The sequence below is a fragment of the Triplophysa dalaica genome, chromosome 15, assembly GCF_015846415.1.
Source record: "Triplophysa dalaica isolate WHDGS20190420 chromosome 15, ASM1584641v1, whole genome shotgun sequence".
NCBI lineage: Eukaryota > Metazoa > Chordata > Actinopteri > Cypriniformes > Nemacheilidae > Triplophysa > Triplophysa dalaica.
In genome coordinates this window covers 2,356,843-2,377,788 of record NC_079556.1, presented here as the reverse complement: position 1 = coordinate 2,377,788, position 20,946 = coordinate 2,356,843, and the positions used below count along the sequence as shown (strand labels likewise).

At 42.0% G+C, this 20,946-nt stretch overlaps 1 protein-coding gene across 8 annotated transcripts in view; it reads right to left on the bottom strand.

Annotated features, from left to right (window-relative positions):
- The window catches only part of ralgapa1 (Ral GTPase activating protein catalytic subunit alpha 1), a 54,445-nt gene that overhangs the window by 8,120 nt on the left and 25,379 nt on the right, over positions 1-20,946 (bottom strand). For all 8 annotated transcript variants that reach the window (XM_056768430.1, XM_056768432.1, XM_056768428.1 and 5 more), the window contains 11 exons: positions 20,225-20,333; positions 19,331-19,441; positions 19,187-19,255; positions 18,900-19,031; positions 18,645-18,828; positions 15,910-16,891; positions 13,864-13,935; positions 12,819-12,942; positions 12,530-12,685; positions 8,883-9,041; positions 7,750-7,877 (listed from right to left, as the gene is read on the bottom strand). In XM_056768430.1, coding sequence (XP_056624408.1) covers positions 7,750-7,877; positions 8,883-9,041; positions 12,530-12,685; positions 12,819-12,942; positions 13,864-13,935; positions 15,910-16,891; positions 18,645-18,828; positions 18,900-19,031; positions 19,187-19,255; positions 19,331-19,441; positions 20,225-20,333 — 2,226 coding nt within the window. The remainder of the gene's footprint in view (positions 1-7,749; positions 7,878-8,882; positions 9,042-12,529; positions 12,686-12,818; positions 12,943-13,863; positions 13,936-15,909; positions 16,892-18,644; positions 18,829-18,899; positions 19,032-19,186; positions 19,256-19,330; positions 19,442-20,224; positions 20,334-20,946) is intronic.

Sequence of the window (20,946 nt, the reverse complement as noted above, 5' to 3'; positions counted from 1 at the left end):
TTTTTATTCAACCCTCCCCCATCTATTCCTCCAGCTCCGAGCGAGTGTTACTGGTGAACGTTCTGGAACGAGTCAGGCCACCTGAAAAGTGGAGATGATGTTCTCCCGGTCGAAGCCAAATCCAAGTCAGGGTCTGAATGTTTGAAATTAATTGTGTGGAGAAAATAGAAAATATATTTGTGTCTACATATTTCTTTTTTATATTACAAAACACATTTTCTCATTGAAAAATTAATCAGGATCAGCCAAAAAGAAGCCAGAATAGATTGGAACTCCCTTAATTTGTTTAAAGGAAAGTTCACCCCAAACTGAAAATTCTGTCAACAAAAAAAGATGATTTTTGGGAGAATGTTGGTGACCGAACAATGCCGGTACGCATTCATATCTATTGCATGGACACAAAACCAATGCAAGTCAAGGGGTACCGTTGTTGTTCGGTTACCAACATTCTTCAAAATATCTTCTTTTGCGTTTAGCAGAAGAAAGAAACTAAAGGTTTAAAATGACAAGTGGGTTAGGGTTAATGATGACGGAAATTTCATTTTCGGGTGAACTATCCCTTTAAAAAATGATAAATAGCCAAAAGGACGTGTGCAAATTCTAGGCAAACCGTGGCTGCACTGAAGATGCTAAACATCTTTTTTTTACAACGTAACAGTAACATTTGTGATATTCTATAGTTTTCATGAGTTTACTATTATTTAAAAATTTTAGTTAGTGTTAGTGACCCTTTACCTTTACACTAGAAACTTCATTTCATGTGTGAAGAAAGTTCAGAATGTACAATATAGTGTCAACCAGATACTGTCAGTGAATTATTGATTAACATTATTAACATGAGACCAATAATCAAATTTCTTATTAATATCACTATTATTTTTAATTACTGGTATACTGTGCCACAAAAATATAAATAACGAAAGACTAAACTTTTCAACAATTAATCAAAAAGTCTTGTAGACAGACAGTACTAACTGATGACCCCTGAGAGATCTCTTATGCTAAACAGGCAATGACGGACACAATCACCAAGGCGACAATTCATCATAATTACTATAAAAAGAGTCGACATACCGGTACTTCACACTAAAGTCTGAATGATAAAATACAGTGATCTGTTTTTGTTTATTTGGCCTTTTTTTCCTCAAAGGACGTGTGCTTGGAACGTCATCCGAGCCGAGAGTTCTGGGACAAACGGATGTGTGACAGCGCTAGCGTAACACGGTGCCAACTGCGGCCAATATCTCCACTTTCCAAGCACACAGCTATTCCCCGCTCTCGCCTTGCAAATTAACACAGCGCAGCGGCGGTTGACGAGAACACGCTCCCAAATCACACACACACGCGGCTCGTTTTAATTACACACATGCTCGCTCATTTTCTCCACATGGTGTGGTTGTTATTATCTGTGCTGAGAATTCCTCAATAGGACATCATTGGCACCTTTCAAAAGGAACCCAGAACAAGATCTGTGTCCTCACAGAGAGAGCCAGTGCCCGGCTGCTGACTGACTCTCAGAGCCTCAACATGTTACCCGGCAGGACGTTCATGGAGGAGGCCACCCGCCCAAACCACAGGAGCTTTTGCAGAGACACGTCTGTCAAATCCTGTGAGAAATTGCCTACACTGTCCGTTTCATAAAACAAGTCTCTATAGTAAAGCGATTCAAAGTCCACATACACTTAAAACTAACTTGCCGTTAAAGTGATAGTTTAACCCACAATGAAAACTCTCATGTCATTCCAAACCTGTACGACTTTCTTCTACAGAAGTGAACGAGATGATGGTACATAAATATAGAAGAAATTTATTTTAGGGTGAAGTATCCAAATACACTACGATACAAAAGTTTGGGGGCACTTCACAAAAATGTTTCTGATGATTGTAAAAATCTTTGATCTGATCTTTGTAGAGGAAATGTAGCCGAAAATACAATTACTTTTGAAATCCATGATTTGGACCAAATAATGACAATAAAAGCAGCCAATAAGATACCAGATCAGAAAAAACTTCCTGTATTGTATCCTAGTATTGTTTAAAACGCATCCAAAGAAGCTGCTTATAATAATATATGAATCAAAATAATTAAACAATTTGGATTAATTTAGGATATTTTACTAAAAACAACTCTCAAATTTACATTTGTGTTAATCTAGTTCTAATGAATTAATGAATAACGCTCTTTAAGTGAACCTAGACTTATGAACGGTAGCAAAAAACCGGATTAAAAAAATACACCTATGACAACCTCTTTTCCAAGATCTGAGCAGCCCAAATCCACCATTTCTCTCCATGCAAATACATCTGCCACTTTAACAGAGAGAGAGAGAAGTGACAGAGAAAAACATCACGCAAATAATCAAATTTGAGGAGTTTTACAGAGTATAATTACAGAAATCTATGTGTGCCCTGAAGTGCAGTCTAATCGGTTTATTTTTCCATCTGATGCCCGCTGATATCGTGGCCCTAACAGTGATTTTATTAGCGAGACGCGGTGCTGCGGCTGGCTGCCATAGCCCCGTCATTATGGCCAATGACTCCGCATGGCGCAACCAGATGAGAAGGAAGATAGCCCAGGCTAATGCACCGTTGCCTGGGGCTCTAGGACACTGATCTGGGCCTGGGCTCCAGCATCGCAGCCTCTCCTATTAATCTCAGCTGAAACCAAATTGGAAGGCTCGTGAAATACAGCCCAGAGAGCGGACGGGCCGATTTATCGCCCTGCGTCCCGTCTCGCCGCCCCAGGGGGAAGGTGATGTGCGTGCTGCCGTTGCAAATGCAACGTTTATTTAACATTCACGAGGCGCGGGTCGGAGCTAATGCTATCACAGAAAGGCACACGCACACCGGACGACACGTACGCGGTGGTTCTGATTAACGTGAATGAGTGAAGGTGGGTTTGCCATCTGCCTCCACGCATGTCTTTTTATCGAAACAGTAACCTGATTTTGTGGTTCGAGAGAAAGCTGTGATTCTTCACCCCTGCTTTCAAATGCCAAGGCTATTCATTCTTTAAATCGCATTTAGCCGAGCAGAAACACTTAAGGTCAGAAAGTGGAGAAAGTGGGTTTATCTTTTAAGACCTTTCAGCAGGTTTTCATAACATTGTAAATCTTTTTAAAGAAAAAGTTCTATGAATCACAAGCTTGCCAGATGTAAACATGATTTTTTGGTAAGATAATAATTTTCCATATAAGCCCCATTAGGTCGATCCGACATAGAGTCTTTCCCTGTTGAAAGCAAACACAAGTACTTTGTTGTTATCCAGTCTCCGTGTCTTTTACAACACGCTTACCTGAAGCTCAGTGCGAGAAGCCCGCTGCGCATCCTAAACGCCTCGTAAAAGTCATGCCCACATTCCCCACCGCCACAAGCCCCCGGGGAGCTTGTTGTTTGCCAATCTATCCCGAGCCGGAGGGGGCCGACACAACAACAGATCTTTTTTAACACGCTCTCCACCCTCATTCACACACGGCCTGTCTGACTGACCGGAAACTCCAGGATGAAACTGCCGAAGCCAACAGGTCAAATTAGGCGAGAAGGTGTGGTGCTGTGATTGATTGACATATCAATTGCATCGGCGAGCGCTGAGGTGAACTGTGGTGGAAAAACACACCAAGCTCAGAGACGGGGCCAAAACAATTACTAAAATACAGATGCTATGACAAAGATGGCAGAAGCAATTATGAATGACCCCATCAAGACCCCCATAATCCCTCTTTCTCGGCTGTGACGGGGCAATTAGTGAATAACGCAACCTTCCATCCCCCTCACACAGACACACACAAGTTAAGCGCAGCGTTAGTCGGACACAATAGAGCCCATTGTGAGAGCTGGCAGTGTGTGGCAGTGCTGCCCGTAAGGCGTTTGGCTTCGTTTGTGAAAAGCGCGCGTGCGCGCAGGCTGTTCAAGCATGGGGACAAAAGGGGGCAGAGCTGGCCCGCCGCTTCCATCAGCTCGGTTGCCTTTGGAAAACCAGTGTCGGAAGGAGCAAGGCTATGACCCAAAGCTCTTCCACTCTCTCCACAATCACGCCCTGCCATATGCTGACCCCAGCAGCCCGGCACTTATCGCTGCCAATCAGCAGCCAGTGGGCCTGCCCCCACTGTCACGCCAGAGCTGGCGAGCTCTCGCGCACACACCACTGGACTGGCACGTCCAATAGGGAAGCCGCTTAGCACCCCCCTACCTCTAGCGCTGTGTCCCCAGCCTTACAATCGACCACCGACAGATGGAAGATGGCCGCGACTTTGAGTTACATTTTTTTAACTCTCCCGTAGACTCCAAGCCAATGATCTCCCCCCGCCAGACAGATCAAATAATGTTGGTTTCTATCGGAGTGTGGGGACTAGATCTACGTTCAAGATGCCGTACAAGAAGGCCACCAGCTGTGTCGATGGGGGTGCAAGAGGTCAGCTAGCTCTAATCGTACTGGACTGTTTAAAACAAACCACATCACATATGGCAGGCCAGCTCGGCACGCACACACAGGCAGAACATTTTATCACTCAGGTCCAACATGGTGCCCTCGGAGACTGAGGCTGGTTGGAAGGCCTCGAGCTCAAGCTCTTTTTCACACCCGGCCCTTGGATAACTCGTTCGCTATCTGTGCTTTAACCCTGTTATTCTGCTCGCCCAGCATTCAGAACGCTGACCCGCGCCAGCTACCTGCTATCTTTGCTGTTTTTTCTTCCATCCAACAGACATTAAGACCAAAGAGGCCCTTTCTCTCCATTCCAGGTCCCAATTTCACAGTCATGCCGAATGAGGGATCAGGGTGCAGGGAGGCAGATGGACGCTGCCCCGGGCCAAGAGAAGGAACTGGAACTTAAGAGTTGGGCAAGAGAGACTGCGACAAGAGAGACTGCGACAAGAGAGACAGCGTGTTGGTGTACAGAGCAAGAAACTGAAAAAATACAAGGAAATGAAACGATGTTGAATTTTCAAAGTGTGCATTTACAAAAGCTGATATAAAAAAAAAAGGATATTATCATGATGTGGCATGACAAAGATAAACGGTGGACACGGTACAAAAGTATAAACACTGGTTAATCTAGATCACTTACTTCCGACGCGACAGCTCGTGTGTCAATCGATTGCTTTGTTAGCTGTCAGTTCATCATTTGAACATTTTTAAATGATGATCTCTCACATTCATCTATGCCAAATCTAAATGTCTCTGTTTTGCTAAAACTAAAGGGGGTGAACTAAGACTCGGAAATGAGCTTGACTGTAAAGTCCTTGGTAACGTGGAGTCCTTGTAGACTACTGTAATATCTTTCTCTGAAAGAAAGAAAGCTTTATTTCTTGCTCTCGAGTTACACAGATTTACACAAACACACCACATGACAACATGCAGAGAAAGTTTGGGGACTAGTGGATCTCACTTCCACAAATAATTTTACAGAAAAACAATCCCAGTCACAGCTGTCATATCTCATTCATGTTCACGTAAATTCAAACTTGACTGTGCCAGAAATGATGTCAACAATGTTAATTCCACAAAATCATGCATGTCTTAAAAAATCACTTAAAAAACGAAAAATTTAATGGCTTAGTATTTTGTCTTGACATTGCTTTCTAGAACAAGACACATTTCCTTGATAAGCAAATTACATTTTAGGTGTAGTTTTTCTAAAAAAAGAATGATAAAAATTAAGCTTATTCTTTAAACTTATTCTTATCTGCCAATGGGGTTAGAAAAGAACAATTATTGATTTAAGTTGAAGCTTGAAATAAGTTTTTAATAAGTTAAATAAGTTTATGCTTGAAACAAATATTTAATTTTAAACGCTTTAAAGTGATAGTTCACCCCAAAACGAAAATCTCTTGTGAAATGACTTTCTTTCTTCCGCAGAACACAAAAGAAGATATTTAGAAAAATGTTATTAAGTGGACCTCATTCACTTGCATTGGTTTTGTGATCATACAGTAGAAGTGAATGGGGTCCAGTGCCATTCGGTAGCCAACTTTATTCAAAATATACCCTTTTGTGTTATGCGGTTGAAAGAAGAGGGTGAGAGATGACAGAATTTTCATTTTTGGGTGAACTAACACAAAGTCATTTGGTTCTGAAGTTGATTTAACAATTACCAGAACTGGAAAAGAAATTAAATTCATTTTTTTGCAGTGTACGAGTTGATTGTGATTTCTTTTGACTTTTTTTATTTCCAAGGATGAAAAAGTTAAAACGGATTTGGAATGAAATAATCAAAGAGTGAGCAAATTCTGACTATATAAATTTTGAGTCTCATAAGTTTTGCGGCTTGCGTGGTTCGAAAATTCACCCTTCCAGTTACCAGGTCTATACTTCGACAACTCCACCACATCAACTACTAGGATTTAAAGGTAACATCACTTCCCGCAAAGACTGCATGTGGCGGCACCATCAACAGGTAAGCAGGAGACAGAGTAACTTCTTTCCACGTGTCCCCGGGGTCTCACAGCCCACGTCTGACACACAGATCTTCTAATCACTGCTAGCCTGCCATCTATCCTCCAAAGTCATCAATTATTCGCACAGAACAGAAAGAAATCGTGTACGCGAAAAAATAGAGGGAGGGATAGTTTCAAAATAAAGGGAATCGGATTGAAAGAAAAACAGAGAGGGAGAGAAAGAAAGGTTTGGAGAGACATCCGTCGATAATGACAGATTACTGTAATTCAGGCTGTCAGGAGCATCGACCTGTGCGGCTCACGCCAATCAATAGCTCAGTCCACTATCGAGCTCCGCGCAGGCACACAGATGGGCGAGATTGCTGTGAGCGAGAGACTCAAGCTGAGCCAAACAATCTCTCTGGCTCGGAAGACATGGCAGATGAGAATCGCTTTCCCCCCTTTTCTCTCACTCATTTTGCCACTCCTTACTGCCTTCGCTTTGTTTTCTAGAAGTGGCGTCTCTTTGATGAGAACAGAGCGCTTTCAAAGAAAGGTTAAAGGTTCACTGCTGGACTTGAACTTGTAAATGTTTCGAAACTGAATATCATCAAAATAATACGATGGCTGTATTTACTCAATACTTGAAGTGAACGCGATTGAAATTCAGCATTTCTGTGAGGACCAGAGCGGTTGCTAGGGCATCGCATTGGCTTTCAGGTAGGTCACGAAAAAAGGTCTGATATCTTTGAGCAAAAATAGCAAACCTCTTCTCAACAAGCCACGCAAAAACAAAGCCAATTGAAAAAGCGTTAACTACAGTTCAAGTAAACAGGAAAACAAAAGCATTTACTTTTTTTAGGTCCTGAAAAAAACATATATTTTAAACATTTTATTGCACGCGACATCATACCCTCATCTTTACTGCAATAATGACGGAAAAAAAAGCCAGAACAATAAGATTTTGCACCACGACTGAGGTGTGAGTGAGTAAGAAACAGTGTCAAATTGTCGATAGAAGCATTTTAAAAGCAAATGGCTGCACATCAGGGCACTGAAGGGTGATCTGAATGATTCCAGCACCTGCCTGCCTGGATGGACAGAGCGCTCTACATGTGCACGGCTGAGAAATAAGACATCAATAATTATCGAGCGGCTCTACCTGCACCCGCTCTGAGCCGGAGCCCAACCAGACCGCTCGCCAGTCAATCTGTACAAACATGAGCCAGCTCTGCGCATCAGAGAGAGAGAAAATAAAGCAAACTGTTGCTGATTAATGACTAAATGCTGGCGGAGACAATGACTATAGGCACTTGTATACTTGCCTATACAGTCTACAAGGACGTTTGTTAAGTGTATGATTAAAAAGGATACAAATTTTGATAGAGAGGAATCAAGGATTTCAGAGCTCTGCTGGCGTTGATGGCCGTGGCTCGAACGACTGTGGGTAAGATCTTTCCATCCACTATAGCTCCGTCAAACAGCGGGCCAAAGAATGGCACCTGTGGACAGTGAAATTGACATGATGAAATTGACACAATGAACATAACACGCTTCAATCAGAATTAAGACCTTACGTGCACGACAAGCTTTTAAAATATCACTTAATACAATAATTTTTTGTTAACCAGCATGAAGGATTCTGGATCTTATAATCAATGTATTTTGGCCTGTCTGTAAAAGCCTGACATCACACAGAAAGGATCCAGTGAATAGCACTCGTGCACTGAAATGGGCCCTAAATGGACTTTCATAAAAGCCAGGCCTCTTCTGTCTTTATATTTTCTAAATTCTACATTTCCTCAGACCGCATGAAAGACTCGTCTCGTCAGATGCAGCTCCACGCCGGAATTTGATTGTGAGAATCTCATTCATTCAATTATCTCTGACATAACTGGGCAAGAAAAAGAAGCTACTTGTGTCCAAAGACGGATACTTCTCCACTGTCTCCTATACAGAGTATTGAGCTGATTTACAGAAAAACCACGTGCTGAAATGCAAACAAACAGCTCTGAAACTCGACAACCTTCTTTCTTTAATGCCCAAAGAAATCAATTTCCCAGGTTATAGCTATTTTATTTCATTTTTTGTAGTTTTATTAACATTAAAAAATATATTTTTGTTTTAAATGTTTACTTTAATGTTAACTTTTGTTTTATTTTTAGCAACCGTGTCATGTGTATTTTCTTATATATTTTTTTTTTTCATTTATTTCCAATTAACATTTCCGATAAACAAAAATGATAGGTAGGAATGTTCGAAACAGTAAATACCTTATGAGTTTATGATTATTAATTCAATGATGCAACACTCACTGGTTTTTGTTGAATTTTTTTAATTGACATTCAATAACTAATGCCGTCAAACAAATCATGCATCTCAATTGGAAGAGCGGCGTGTTAGCAGCGCAAAGGTCATGAGGGAACAGACATACTGATAAAATATATATATATTCATATTTTCACTACGAAGTAACAATTGACGGCTTTCTTCAAGGTCATTCTCACCTCAGGCTTCTTGATGATTTGGATGCTGTACATGTGGTTCTTCATGGGGTAGATGATGATCAGCACATCTCCAAACTCAGTGGGAATGATGCCCCTCCTGTAGTCCCGTGAGTGCTCGGACCACACGATGTGCACTTCATCGTTGCCCAGATGCCGTAACTATACAAAGAATTAAGTGAAATAAGTGATACACAAGCAACAAGACCGGACAAGATGTTCAATCTGCAATGACAGTAATGCCCCGTTCAGACTGCCAGCCCCGTTCAACTGTGCAAAGCTTGATGATTCCATTCACTTCAATGCACAGTTGGCGACTTCCGGCGACACTCACGACAGTGACCGTTGGCAACCGGAAGTGGGCGTGTCTAGCGACGCGACAAAGTTGAGAATTGCTCAAATGATGAGTGACTTTCGGAAGAGACTACCAATATGAGTAAAGCAGCGGAGTTCACGTCATCCGTCCCTCGTCAGGGTTTGTTTATAAATGTTACTAGAGTATCCAAAGCTAGGAACGCCTTCTAACGAACTCGTAGCGACACACAGCATCACAGTCTGAACACACATTAAGGTGTGTAAATAATTACAACATCACACAACATGATAGATTTGTACAATCTGTAGGTGACCGTAGGTAAAAGAACACAAGGTTTGTGTGCGCCATTGAAATTCAGTGCAAGTCGTACTCTCTGACATAATTTTCGCTGTAACAGGCGAAACCTCAAACAAATGTGAATTCAATCACGACTGCAGTTTGTCTGAGCTGAGGTCCAGCTATTCCACTACGTTGATATTAACCTTGCACTGACAGTCGTGAGCGGGCCGTCTCGGTCCCGCTGTCCTCCTCTCATCTATCTTCCCCAGATCACTCCATCTTCACGGGACTCGCTCAATCACTGCCACCATCACGGACGCAGCGACCCGTCAACTCCCCAGAACGAAACCTGCGACCTTTATGCGGCCAATGACAACCTCCATCCTTTCACGACTGAAACATTTCTTTCTTTAACCTTCAAGTGCTGCTTTGCGGCTACCGCTTGAACTGTCAAAAGAAGGGAACTGACTCTTAAGACACAAAACCCAAACCGGTGAGTCAAGGTGTAAATCGTTCTAGGATTTACGTCTAGGCTAGGGTAATCAGATATCTATTATATTACAATAACATACTGAAAACATAAAATAAACATTTAAAAAAACGTACGGCCCTACAGAAGTTATGCAGAGACAGCCAATCAGATAGATTGCAGGCCACAAAGAAAACAAACATGTGTATGCGGTTTAGCACCGCTGGCTGCGCTGACACGCTTTAGTGTCTAGTTAACATGGTTTAGAGGAGCTATCGGAAGATCATGCTCTGGATAGCCTCTCCTGCAGCCCTTGGAAATCTAATTTGCCTCCGAGGAGTCATAATAGGCGATGCAGCGCAGAGACGGACCCAATTTAATTAGGGCGGCATATAGGCGAGTGTGGTGTGGACGTCCCCCGAGCCCCCCTGTGAGGCAGAAATGGCAGCCCAAGACCCCGCGCGGGGCCAGACCGGCCCCCACACATCACCTTGCGCTCAAATTACAGCCATGAATTACATCCAGCCCTCAGTTGCCATTTGGTTCGAGGGTGTGTGTCTGTGTGACAAAACGATTGGAGTTTTATTGGACGATAAGGTGGTCTGGACCGAGAGATTTTCTTTCATCTCGGCCATCTTTGTTTAATTCATGTAACATCATTCTGAGAAATGCCACACTCGGTTGGCAGGATGCGGTGGGGTTGAGGCACAATTTCTGTTCCCCTTCCGAGCAAAGGGATAGATCTGCATTTGATCGCATTTAATAAAGCATCAGATGTTTTACCAGTCGCCACATAGGAAATAACAGCATATTCTTTTAAACACATGCAGAAGAGAAATGCGATCTAATGGGTGAAGGGGTCATCATGGTTTCAACAGGCCATTTTCCAAAAACACATTTGTTTATATTTTTCATTAAGTGACCATACAAATTAATAAAATGTTATTATTAAATGTTTGGCAAACCGTAAAGATTTTTTCCACCGAAACTAGTTCTGACCATTTTCTGTTATTCTTTAAAATCATAAAAGGCCTTCAAGACATCTATTGATCCTAAAAGTAGTTCACAAGATTCAAAATACTAAAAAGAAGCTTATATGTATCCATATTTATAGGCAGCTTTGCGTTGTGAACATGACATCTTGAAATCGTTCACATTTGTTGCCCTTTCTTGAGTTAAAATAATAAAATAAACATATTTGGTCTCATCATCACATCCGTCAAATGATCATCTCATTCCATGCCTTACACTCAAAGATAATCAAACAACACAAATCATGGGTTCACCCTTCTTCAAAAAAACAATCACAATCCACCCCTCCACAAATTTCCCACAAGCTCCTATACCTGCTCGGCCTCATAAAACCAAAGTCACAATAAGCTGTAGGCGAGACCATTTCTAAAGGTGGTAATCTAATTAGGGCCGCCTCGATCCCCCCAATAAACAGCCCTTCTAGTAGGGTCCACTGTACCCACCCCCTCCCCAGTGTCACCCACCGCAATATCACATTTCTATCAGCGTTCATTAATAAGTCTTTGGAGCGCATTAGCACCTTATCGCCTCCTCTCTGCCCCACAAGACGTATGAGTGAGGATGTAAGGGGACAGCTCTAATGACAAGCGATTGGTCATTCGGCATGGGTCGCCCGCTCCGCAAACAGCCCTGTATCACAGCCTTCAAGTCAAGCTCATTACAGCTAATGCTGCACATTATTAGATTTGCGCTGCCCATGTGAGTAGAAAAAAATACCCATGCAGACAGAGAAAAACTAACGAACATTGTCTGTGCTCCAAAAATGATGCTGTCTACAAGCCCGCTTGTCAACTTGACTCCCAACTGGTTACATATAGCACACTATTCTATTATACAGTTAAAATTTAGATTACATGCTTGTCGCAATGCATGATGGGATTGCTTCTACATGAAAGACACATGCAGTACTGCCTAAAAATCCATACAAAAGAAGAAATTTTATAAACACCTACATAGACTAGGTTTTGCGACAGGGCCGACATTTCTCTGTGAGGTCACTATGACTGGAGGGACGAAAAATGAGATAGAAAAAGGTGCGACGTCCCTTTTAAATAAAAGAGAGATGGAGATAAAAGCCAGCGGGAGAGGCAGAATAAAGTACTGCTGTTAGGAGTCATTACTTTCTCTTTTTCTCTGCTCTGATAGCAGAAAAGGACCTTTACTCTCCGTGGGGAACCCAGCAACACAAAAGTGCAGCTCTCGGCAGGTATAAGTGTCCCACCCCGCAGATTAGCCTGGGTTAGATTTAATGATCAGGTGTGAATGGTCGGATCAGTGAGGTTCTGTACCTCACTTCACCTAAAGAACAGGAGGAACGCTACAGGACAGCTCGAGACAAAAGAGAGATGTGAGGAGAACAACACTGTCTACAACCTAAACGGTCTTCCAGAGGGAAAGTTTAACTCTTTAGTGGATCAACAGCTTTGGGTTTATTTTTTGTAGCTTTACCAAAAATCTGCTAACCTTTTAGAGTCCGGAAGAGGATGAAAATATTGGAAATACCATTATTATATTAGTAACCTTATAAAAGCATCCTATAAAATGCAATCTCACCTTTTTAGTGAGTGAGTCGTCTGAATCTGGAGGCATGCGCGTAGACACATGGAACATCACCTCTACCGTAGAGGTGGCAAAGTATGGCATCGTCAAACCCGTACTTTTGTTACGTTGAAGGCCACCCATGAATCCACAGTGACTAGTAAGGTTGACCTAAAAATACAAAATAATATACATTTTGTGAGTGGGTTACACACATTTGCAGCGTTTTTTGTTACTGGGATTTAAATGACAGCAGGAAGTCAGAATTGATGGCTTATGCATACATTTAAAGACGATCACTTACCTCCCAGCCCAGGCCTGACACAAAGTCTTCATACGCCTGACTTCCAGCTGTGTTGGACAATATGGAGTGCTTGTCTTCTTGTCCCTCTGCCACGTAAAACACTGCAATCTTGTGCGTTTCGCGACTGGAAAAACATGAATTTAAGAGACAGAGATGAGATGCGTCACGTACAGATAAACAGATGAAAAATGTTTGAACAATGTTTTAGGCATTTAAAAGGATAGTGCACCCAAATTTCTGTCATCATTTACTCACCATCAAGTTGTTTCAAAACTATATTAAAATCTTTATTCTATTAAACACAAAAGAAGATATTTTGAAGAATGTTGAAAACTAAACTCTATTGGAGCACTATAGACTACCATAATAGATATTTTTCCTTACTAAGGAAGTCTATAGTGCCCCAGATCTGTTTGGTTACAAACATTCTTCTAAATATCTTTCTTTGTGTTTAGCAGAACAACGACACAGCCAGAAACGCCTTGTGTAACCACACCCCCACAAATCTATGTCAGTTCGTGGTACAATCTGACTAAGACTTCTGATGTTCTAAATATGGTAAGAGGCGTTACATTTCCGTCACACGCTTGCAATATTCTAACAATCACTACACACTGGTTAACTATCCAATCATAGCACACCACGCTTTTCAGAGCGATGAGCTTTGTAAAAAATCTGCTCGTTTCAGAGAGGCGGAGCAAAACATATTTGGAAAATATGATGTTTTTTAACCTTAAATCGTGTATACACATTGCATTACATCTAAAACAAAAGATAATATTCGTTTTAGCCGTGTCCCTTTAAACAGTAAAAAAAAAACTGAAAAGTCCGGATTTAGTCTAGATTTTGCAGTGAAAGTATATAGTAGAGCAGATAATGTAAAGCTGAAAACAGAAAGGATGCTTATTCTTTATGACAATAAGCCACCCGAACGTGACAAACTTGTAATTACAACTTCAGAAATGGGAAGTAGGACATTTCTGAAGCAGCATAAAGACAACCTTATTACAGTATTTGAAAAAAAATATATAGAATAAAAACATACCACTGTCTGGAATCCAGATTCTTCAGCTCTCTCAGTAGTTTTTCGTTCTTCTTCAGCAGGTGAAAACTGTTCCTGGAAACAAAATGCATCAATATGTGAGCTAACACAGAGCGATGTCCTGGAGTTAACTGATCTTTGAAATATCCGTTCTGATTGATAGGCCGACAACAGTGGATACAAACAGGTTCAACCCTTCTGAAAAACAAATCTGAACAGAAATAGTTTGGCCTTGTCATGTCATGTTAAAAGAGCAAAAAGAGAAAAATTGACAGAGGAGAAAAAGTCAACCCCCCCAAATAAACAAGAGGAACGGACAGACAGACACAGCACTTTAGTCTGACCTCTCTTTCATTAAGATCCTGTCTACTTAATTATCCACCCTCTTGTTTTTCTCACAAACTCCTGGAAAAGCAGTCAACGTGATGCAAACACACGCATAAAGCAACAGGAGAAAACGTCTTTGGAAATGATGGATAAACTAGAAACAAAACGAACTCATGATGTTACAAATAAGAATCATCAGATATTACATTTTTTTTGTCTGAAGCTTTTATAGCGTCAGTAACCTACAGTTACTCTCTCTCTCCCACCCTCCAAGTGGCTGTGCGAGTGATGTGGAAAAGCCACACGATGCTCTCTAAAAGGACTTTTTGTTTTGTTCTCTTTTCTTTGAGCAGAGGTCTCTTTATTAGCTTGTTGCAATGTAATGGTCTTCATTTTCCCCATTGAAAGTGAGTCATTTCACGAGGCGAACACGCGAACGGCATAAAAGGCCGATATTAGACGCGCGCTCACACACACAATGGCCCGGCGGATTGCAATGCCTTAGTCTCTGACCATGGATAAATGATACATGAATGCCTGGAGAGCGACAGCAGGACAATTCCTCATTAAACAGCCCCTATGCATTTTCTCCCGTCTCTCGCACTCATAATAACCCCGCAGCCAACTCGAAAGGTAGCAGCCTTTTATTTTCGCCCCGCGTATCAGGCAAGAATGAAAAGTACCGCCGCTGCTCGGCAGATAACAGACCCCTCAAGAATTAATCCCTTCATTAAAGCTGCATGCGTGCGCACACATACACACACACTCCCCGAGCGGTTATAGAAAAGGTTTTTCTGACGGCTCTATGAGGGAATGGCAAAAAACAATTTTCCCTTATTAATCTCATAACACGGAATATGTATATAATTAAAATCAATGCCATTACATTCACTGTGAATAATAACCCCAATTATCCAATTATTGGTCATCTGGAAGTATTTAACTATTGTCCGTAATGCCACAAAATGGATCTGGATTGAAGTGAGGGAGATGGTTGGGAGGGGGTTTGGTGGGCATTGAATGGACGGAACTGTAGATGAGCTCATCAGAAAGATGTTGACCGTTTTAAGCAGATTATAGCAGATCTGCACCATCAGACAGAGGTGCGGACCAGCAGGATGTTTACATGCATTATCGCACTTTAACAACAGCAGGATTCATGCTAACCAACTCCCAGGGAAAAAATTGGTCATTCTCTAAATCAGAAAACAACGGATGGTTTAATGGAGCGTTGATGAAGGTTTTTACCTTGATGGTAAAACAGAGCGAATGAACTAAAATGCAGACAGAATTTAATGTCATTGAATGCTGCATACTGTACGTTTTTTTGATAAAAGGACAAAAAGTCGGGTAGGATTTCATAGAAAATGTCAGCTGTTTTTAACACATGTAAAGATTAATGCGTAAAGTCATTTTTATTCACTTTAATGTTGTTCAAAAATCATATGACTTTCTTTCATCTGTGTAACGCAAAAAAAGATTTTTTGAGAAATGTCTCTGTGGTTTGTGTCCATACAATGCAACTCAATGGGGGGGCGATGTTGATCGGTTATCAACGTTCTTCGAAATATCTTCATTCGTGTCTTCCAGAAGAAAGTCAATGCCGATTTGTAAAGACATTTGGTCACATGATTTCATTTAGGGGTGAACTATCCCTTTAACCTATCAGCTCAATATTTAAACACAATGTTTTGGTTCTCATGGTCATTTAAGTCATCTTACCTGTTTTCCCAGGAGTTCATGCCCAGTATGTTGAGGAGCAGTTTGCAGTAGTAGAAGGCCGACTGGGGTCTCTGAGGGCTTGGCTCTTGCTGGACCGCCGCTCTCATGTTCATGCCGTTCCCACAATGCAGCGTAAAGTCGCGCTCTTCAGCGCACTGCTTCAAGATGGCATTGATGACATCATTCTCCTGCTTCTCGGACACGCAGTTGGGGGGCGGGGCTGGTATATTGAGAGGTGCGCCGGTGCGCTGCAGGCACTCCGGGCTAGAGTATTCCAAGTACTGCAGCATCTCGTCCAGCACGTCTTCTCCATCATTCAGGGAGTCCCATCTTGGGACGACTTCAGTGCACCGCCGTTTCGCCTGTGGGGCCATCAGCTCCAGTGCTGCCTCTTCATCCTCTTCCTCAAGTTCCATCTCCTCCCTGTCCTCATTGTCTTCCTCTTCATCCCTCTCCAGGTTCTCCTCATTTTCATGAAACGCTCCATTCTCTGGCTCTTCTTGACTGCCACTCTCTAAACTACCCTGATCTTTGGCATGTTCTCTACTTCCCCCTGCTGGAGTGGAGGATGAATAAAGGTGCAAAGGTTGACCGGGACTGATGCATTGAGGTGGGCCATACAGCACGGCTGAGTCCCAGGAGTGTTTTCCGGAAATGTCCCTCACGATGACTCGTACACAGGCATTGGTAGTGGTGAGGCCAGCCGACATACCGCCTCCGGGCAGACCACCCTCTGCCCGGATTTGAAGGTAGGACAGCAGTGTGGTTCCATTAAGCACAAAGAACTGCAAGTTGGGAGCATCAAAGAGTTCAGGCGTCAGGTCAGCGCTCTCGCTGTATGGATTATCCTGGTTCTCGCACACCTGGCTTGTCAGAGTAGCCGGACCACCGCTCATGGGATAGTGGCCCAGGTGGTTGACCAGGTGGGATATGACTGTGCGTGCGGCAATTGAGATCAGGCCGTGCTGAATACGACTCCTCACTACAAACAGAAAAAGAGGGATGTAAGACGGAGGTATGTGATTGCCCACAAAATCTGTGTATTTAACAAAAAAAGTGGACTACCCACTACACCCCTGGCAATTGCATTGACATTTTTTTTGGCCAGAATTGTTATATGCTTTTAATGACCAGTTGAAATGTAGCACTCTCAGGCTCTTTTATTACCCACAGATAAATTTAAATTAGCGCTGTGAAATCGATTAATCGCGATTAATCGATTCCAAAATAAACGTTTGCGTTTATATAATACGGTATATGTATGTGTAGTGTATATATATGTGCATATATATATAAATACACACGCATACATGTATATATTTATCAATCTATATTGTTTAAATAAATTATGTACATTTATGTATAAAAAAATTGTTATACACACAAGTATGTGTGTGCATTTATAGATTTATAGATAGAGCATATAAATTTACACAACACACACGTAAACACAAACATTTATTTTGAAATCAATTAATCGTGATTAATCGACTTGACCGCACAAATTTAAAATCAATGTGAAAAGGCAAAGAAACTCATCCTCTGCAACAGTATGGTTTGGACTCGGGTAATTGGAGAGAAAGATAAATGACCCTGGAATGATGTTGAAAAGGTGTTCGAAATAAGCAAGGAAAAATAGTTTAGACACTCTGATCATTAGGGGTTTAGTGATAAACTCTGGGATGGCTGGGAAAACGGAGACATTACGATGTAGGAAACATGGGGAGAGGTGAAGATGCCTTGATACTGATCAGTCAATCCCAACGGAGACCTTTCCTCTCCTCCACCGAAACTCTAAAGGAAACCATGCAGAGAGCAGCCTAATACCAACACACCCAACGTGCCAGTGGCCCAGTCCCTCTAATCAAAACACGGCACCAATCACATTCAGCTACACTCTCTACCGCCTTAATGAGCCAAAACATTCTTAGCCCTGAGCTCTCAGGGGTGGAGGGATAACAAAGGCGGGATTTTAGTCTGATGAAGTGATATCAGGACCACCTAAGCCACTGAACACCTCGATCCAATAAGAATCCAGCACCAGGAGTAATTTCAAGAGTAATGGAGGTAGGAAAGTGGTAGACACATATCTCGCTCGGGCTTGTAATGATTAGTTATTTTCTCTTGATGGAGAGACACAGCTTCGGCAGAACAGGAAACCAGCCCCCTGCTGTCAATTTCAAACCCCTCCTCTAACATGGACACACGCGGTGAAAGCAGCATGACAGCGCAAACAGATTCGGTGGTGAAGACATTTAGTTTGTTCATTCAACCATTGCCTCTACTTCGATTTGTTCTGGAAAGTGTTTCTCTAGTTTAAATTCCATGAGGTAATTACATTAGTAAAAACGGGGTGGGAAAAAGTGAAGTGATAAAGCTAAAATTCATGTTTTTCTGGGGTTTTATCAAAAGACACTATGTGATAAAAATGACATGTTTGCCCACTTGCTTTGAAAACTTGATGTTCCAAAATGTTGGTTGAAAAATGCGATGGTGATTTTGTACTACCTTCTGTATTTGTTCAGACCTCAAAAATGACTTCACACTCGAAATAGGACACAATGTATGAAATACAAGTGAGGAGGCACTGCACTATCGTAAAAAAAATGATCCAAGACTATTATTTTAAGAAAAAAATACTTGCGATCTCAAGTAAAGTATAAATTAAGTATAAAAATATAAAAAATATATAACAAATATTGGTGGTACTGGTGAGAAGCATAAGATATAAACACCTTCAGTGACGGGCTGCAGTTTGGAGGAGCGTTCAGAGTCGGGCGAATGGAGAGGCTCCGGTTCCTTCAAGTTCTCCAGCGGTAGGAAGGGGTCATAGTCTGGGCTACTCAAGTCTGACAGGTGAATGGGGAAGTAACTGGGGTTACTAAAGCTTTGTGCACCGTATACGCAACCATGGAGGACCTGAGAGATGGACAACAGAGTTAGAAATGCAGTGTGGCAGGTGCAGGAGACAGCAGACGGGCGCCTCGTACCTTATAAATGCAGCTAAGAACAGACTTGTCGTTGGTCTCCTCGTCAGAGGCTCCGTCAACTGGCTGAAGGAGAGTTTTTGGAGGTAGAGCCATGACCCAGTCCAGCAGGCACAGGAGCAGAGAAACAACCAGCTAGAGAAAGAAAGAAAGATATAAACATTACACTTGATTTATGGAGATACATGTCTCAAAACTATCAGACTTATCTTGTCCTACTACTTTTTGGTAATTTCTTTATATGAAAACATGAGCAACCTAGACGTTCTGGGACAAAATTATCTGCGTACCCTTTTGTCCAGCTCATGAGGGGAGGACTCTGTGGCCGGCAGAAGGTAAGTAATGGTTGCTATAAGGACCTAAAAAGAAGAAATATAAAGTGAGCCTGAGGTTGTCCATCAGGTTTCATAACTGTGCTTGTAATGTGAATTTACCTCCACAATTTTCTTTGGAGTGTTGGGTGGGAACGTCTGCAGATCGTCCACGTAGTTTATAAGCAGGTGCAGGATGTCCGAGGCCGCCAGGGCGACGGTTTTATTCGAGAACTGGAAGGAGAACACAAACTGTTAAAATCAGCCCCGTCAGCAAACAATAATGAGCTTAGACAGGTGCAACAAAAACAGCAAATTGTGACGTGGGTCCTATCTGAGCCGATTATAAATCTAGGGATGAGAATTTGCCTAATGCTGTTTAATGGAACGCACCCAAAGGAAAGAGAAGACCCTCATGTCTAACCCTTCACTGTAACACCGACACCACAGAAACTCCTACAAAACAATTGACCTCATCACCAGTCGACTTATCCACTTGGACGAGACTTTGTGCACGTGTGCAGGCCCAAGGCTTTATTTCAGGCAGAAATGCAATAATTCCTCAAAGTCTCTGAACCGTGCATTCTTCCGTGGATTAGCCTTCTGTCTGCGAGGAGCGGAGAAGCCAAACATGTTGACGGTCCAGATTTAGGAAGGCTGGTAGGGGTGGGTGCAGGGAATATGGAGTAATCTTCTTCTGGATGAAGAGAAGATACTTGTGCCAGTTTCGTGAGCCCAGGCATCAGGAACGGCAACACAACACTGAGGCCAAGGGCAATGCCTTCATTTTCTGCTCTGTCCACTCACAGTGCCAGTGAAGGTTATAAGACACAAAACAAATTCTATTTCTTTTGAGAACAGGTCATAAAGAACAGGACTTTTCTTGCTCTTTGGAGACTAGAATGTTTTTTGTAGTCATGCTTTAACGTTAATTTTTTTTTAAAGCTCATGATGAAGGATTACAACTTTTGCAGATGCAAAAAATCTCTTTTAAAAAATCTATAATTTCTTCGTTACCTTGAGAGTGACACAGATGACATTGAGTGCTTCTTTGATCTGTGGGTGTTGTGTGCCATGAACCAGCTCTTCACAAAGCCAAACCCCCAAACTGCAGAGTGCCACACACCTGCAAAACAATCAAACCAGATAACGATCATAAACGATATAAAATGGGTCACATGTCTGTTTCTATATTGCATATTTACGTTCGCCATCAATCTGCCCCTTCTATGACATTCTATGATTTTCTCCAAAAATACAAGTTAGTCAGTGGGGCTTCTAATGACTTGGGAGGATTAGCATTGATTCTAATGGGACTCGAGTCCTGGATTACTTTATATGACACTCGTCCTAATCTGTCTAGATGTGACCAGACACAGACCAGCATCGATTTTGACCCCAGAGTTATTAGTCTGTCCCGGATGAGGCTTGCTTGCCTTGACACAAAAAATATGTGAATGTACTAACCTGAAAAAACAATACTAAACAATGGTTTCTGAAGGAAGCTACTTATCATGTAACAACGACAAGTTAATCTTCTAATTTATCTGTTTTTCCTGTTTGCCCCTGTAAAGCTGCTTTGAAACAATACACATTGTGAAAAGCGCTATATAAATAAACTTGAATTGAATTGAAAGGGGTCATATGATACAGCTTAAACAAACATTATTTTAGATGTAATGCAATGTTTATGCATTACATCAGGACTCAAAGCAATTGTACCTACAGATTCGCCCACC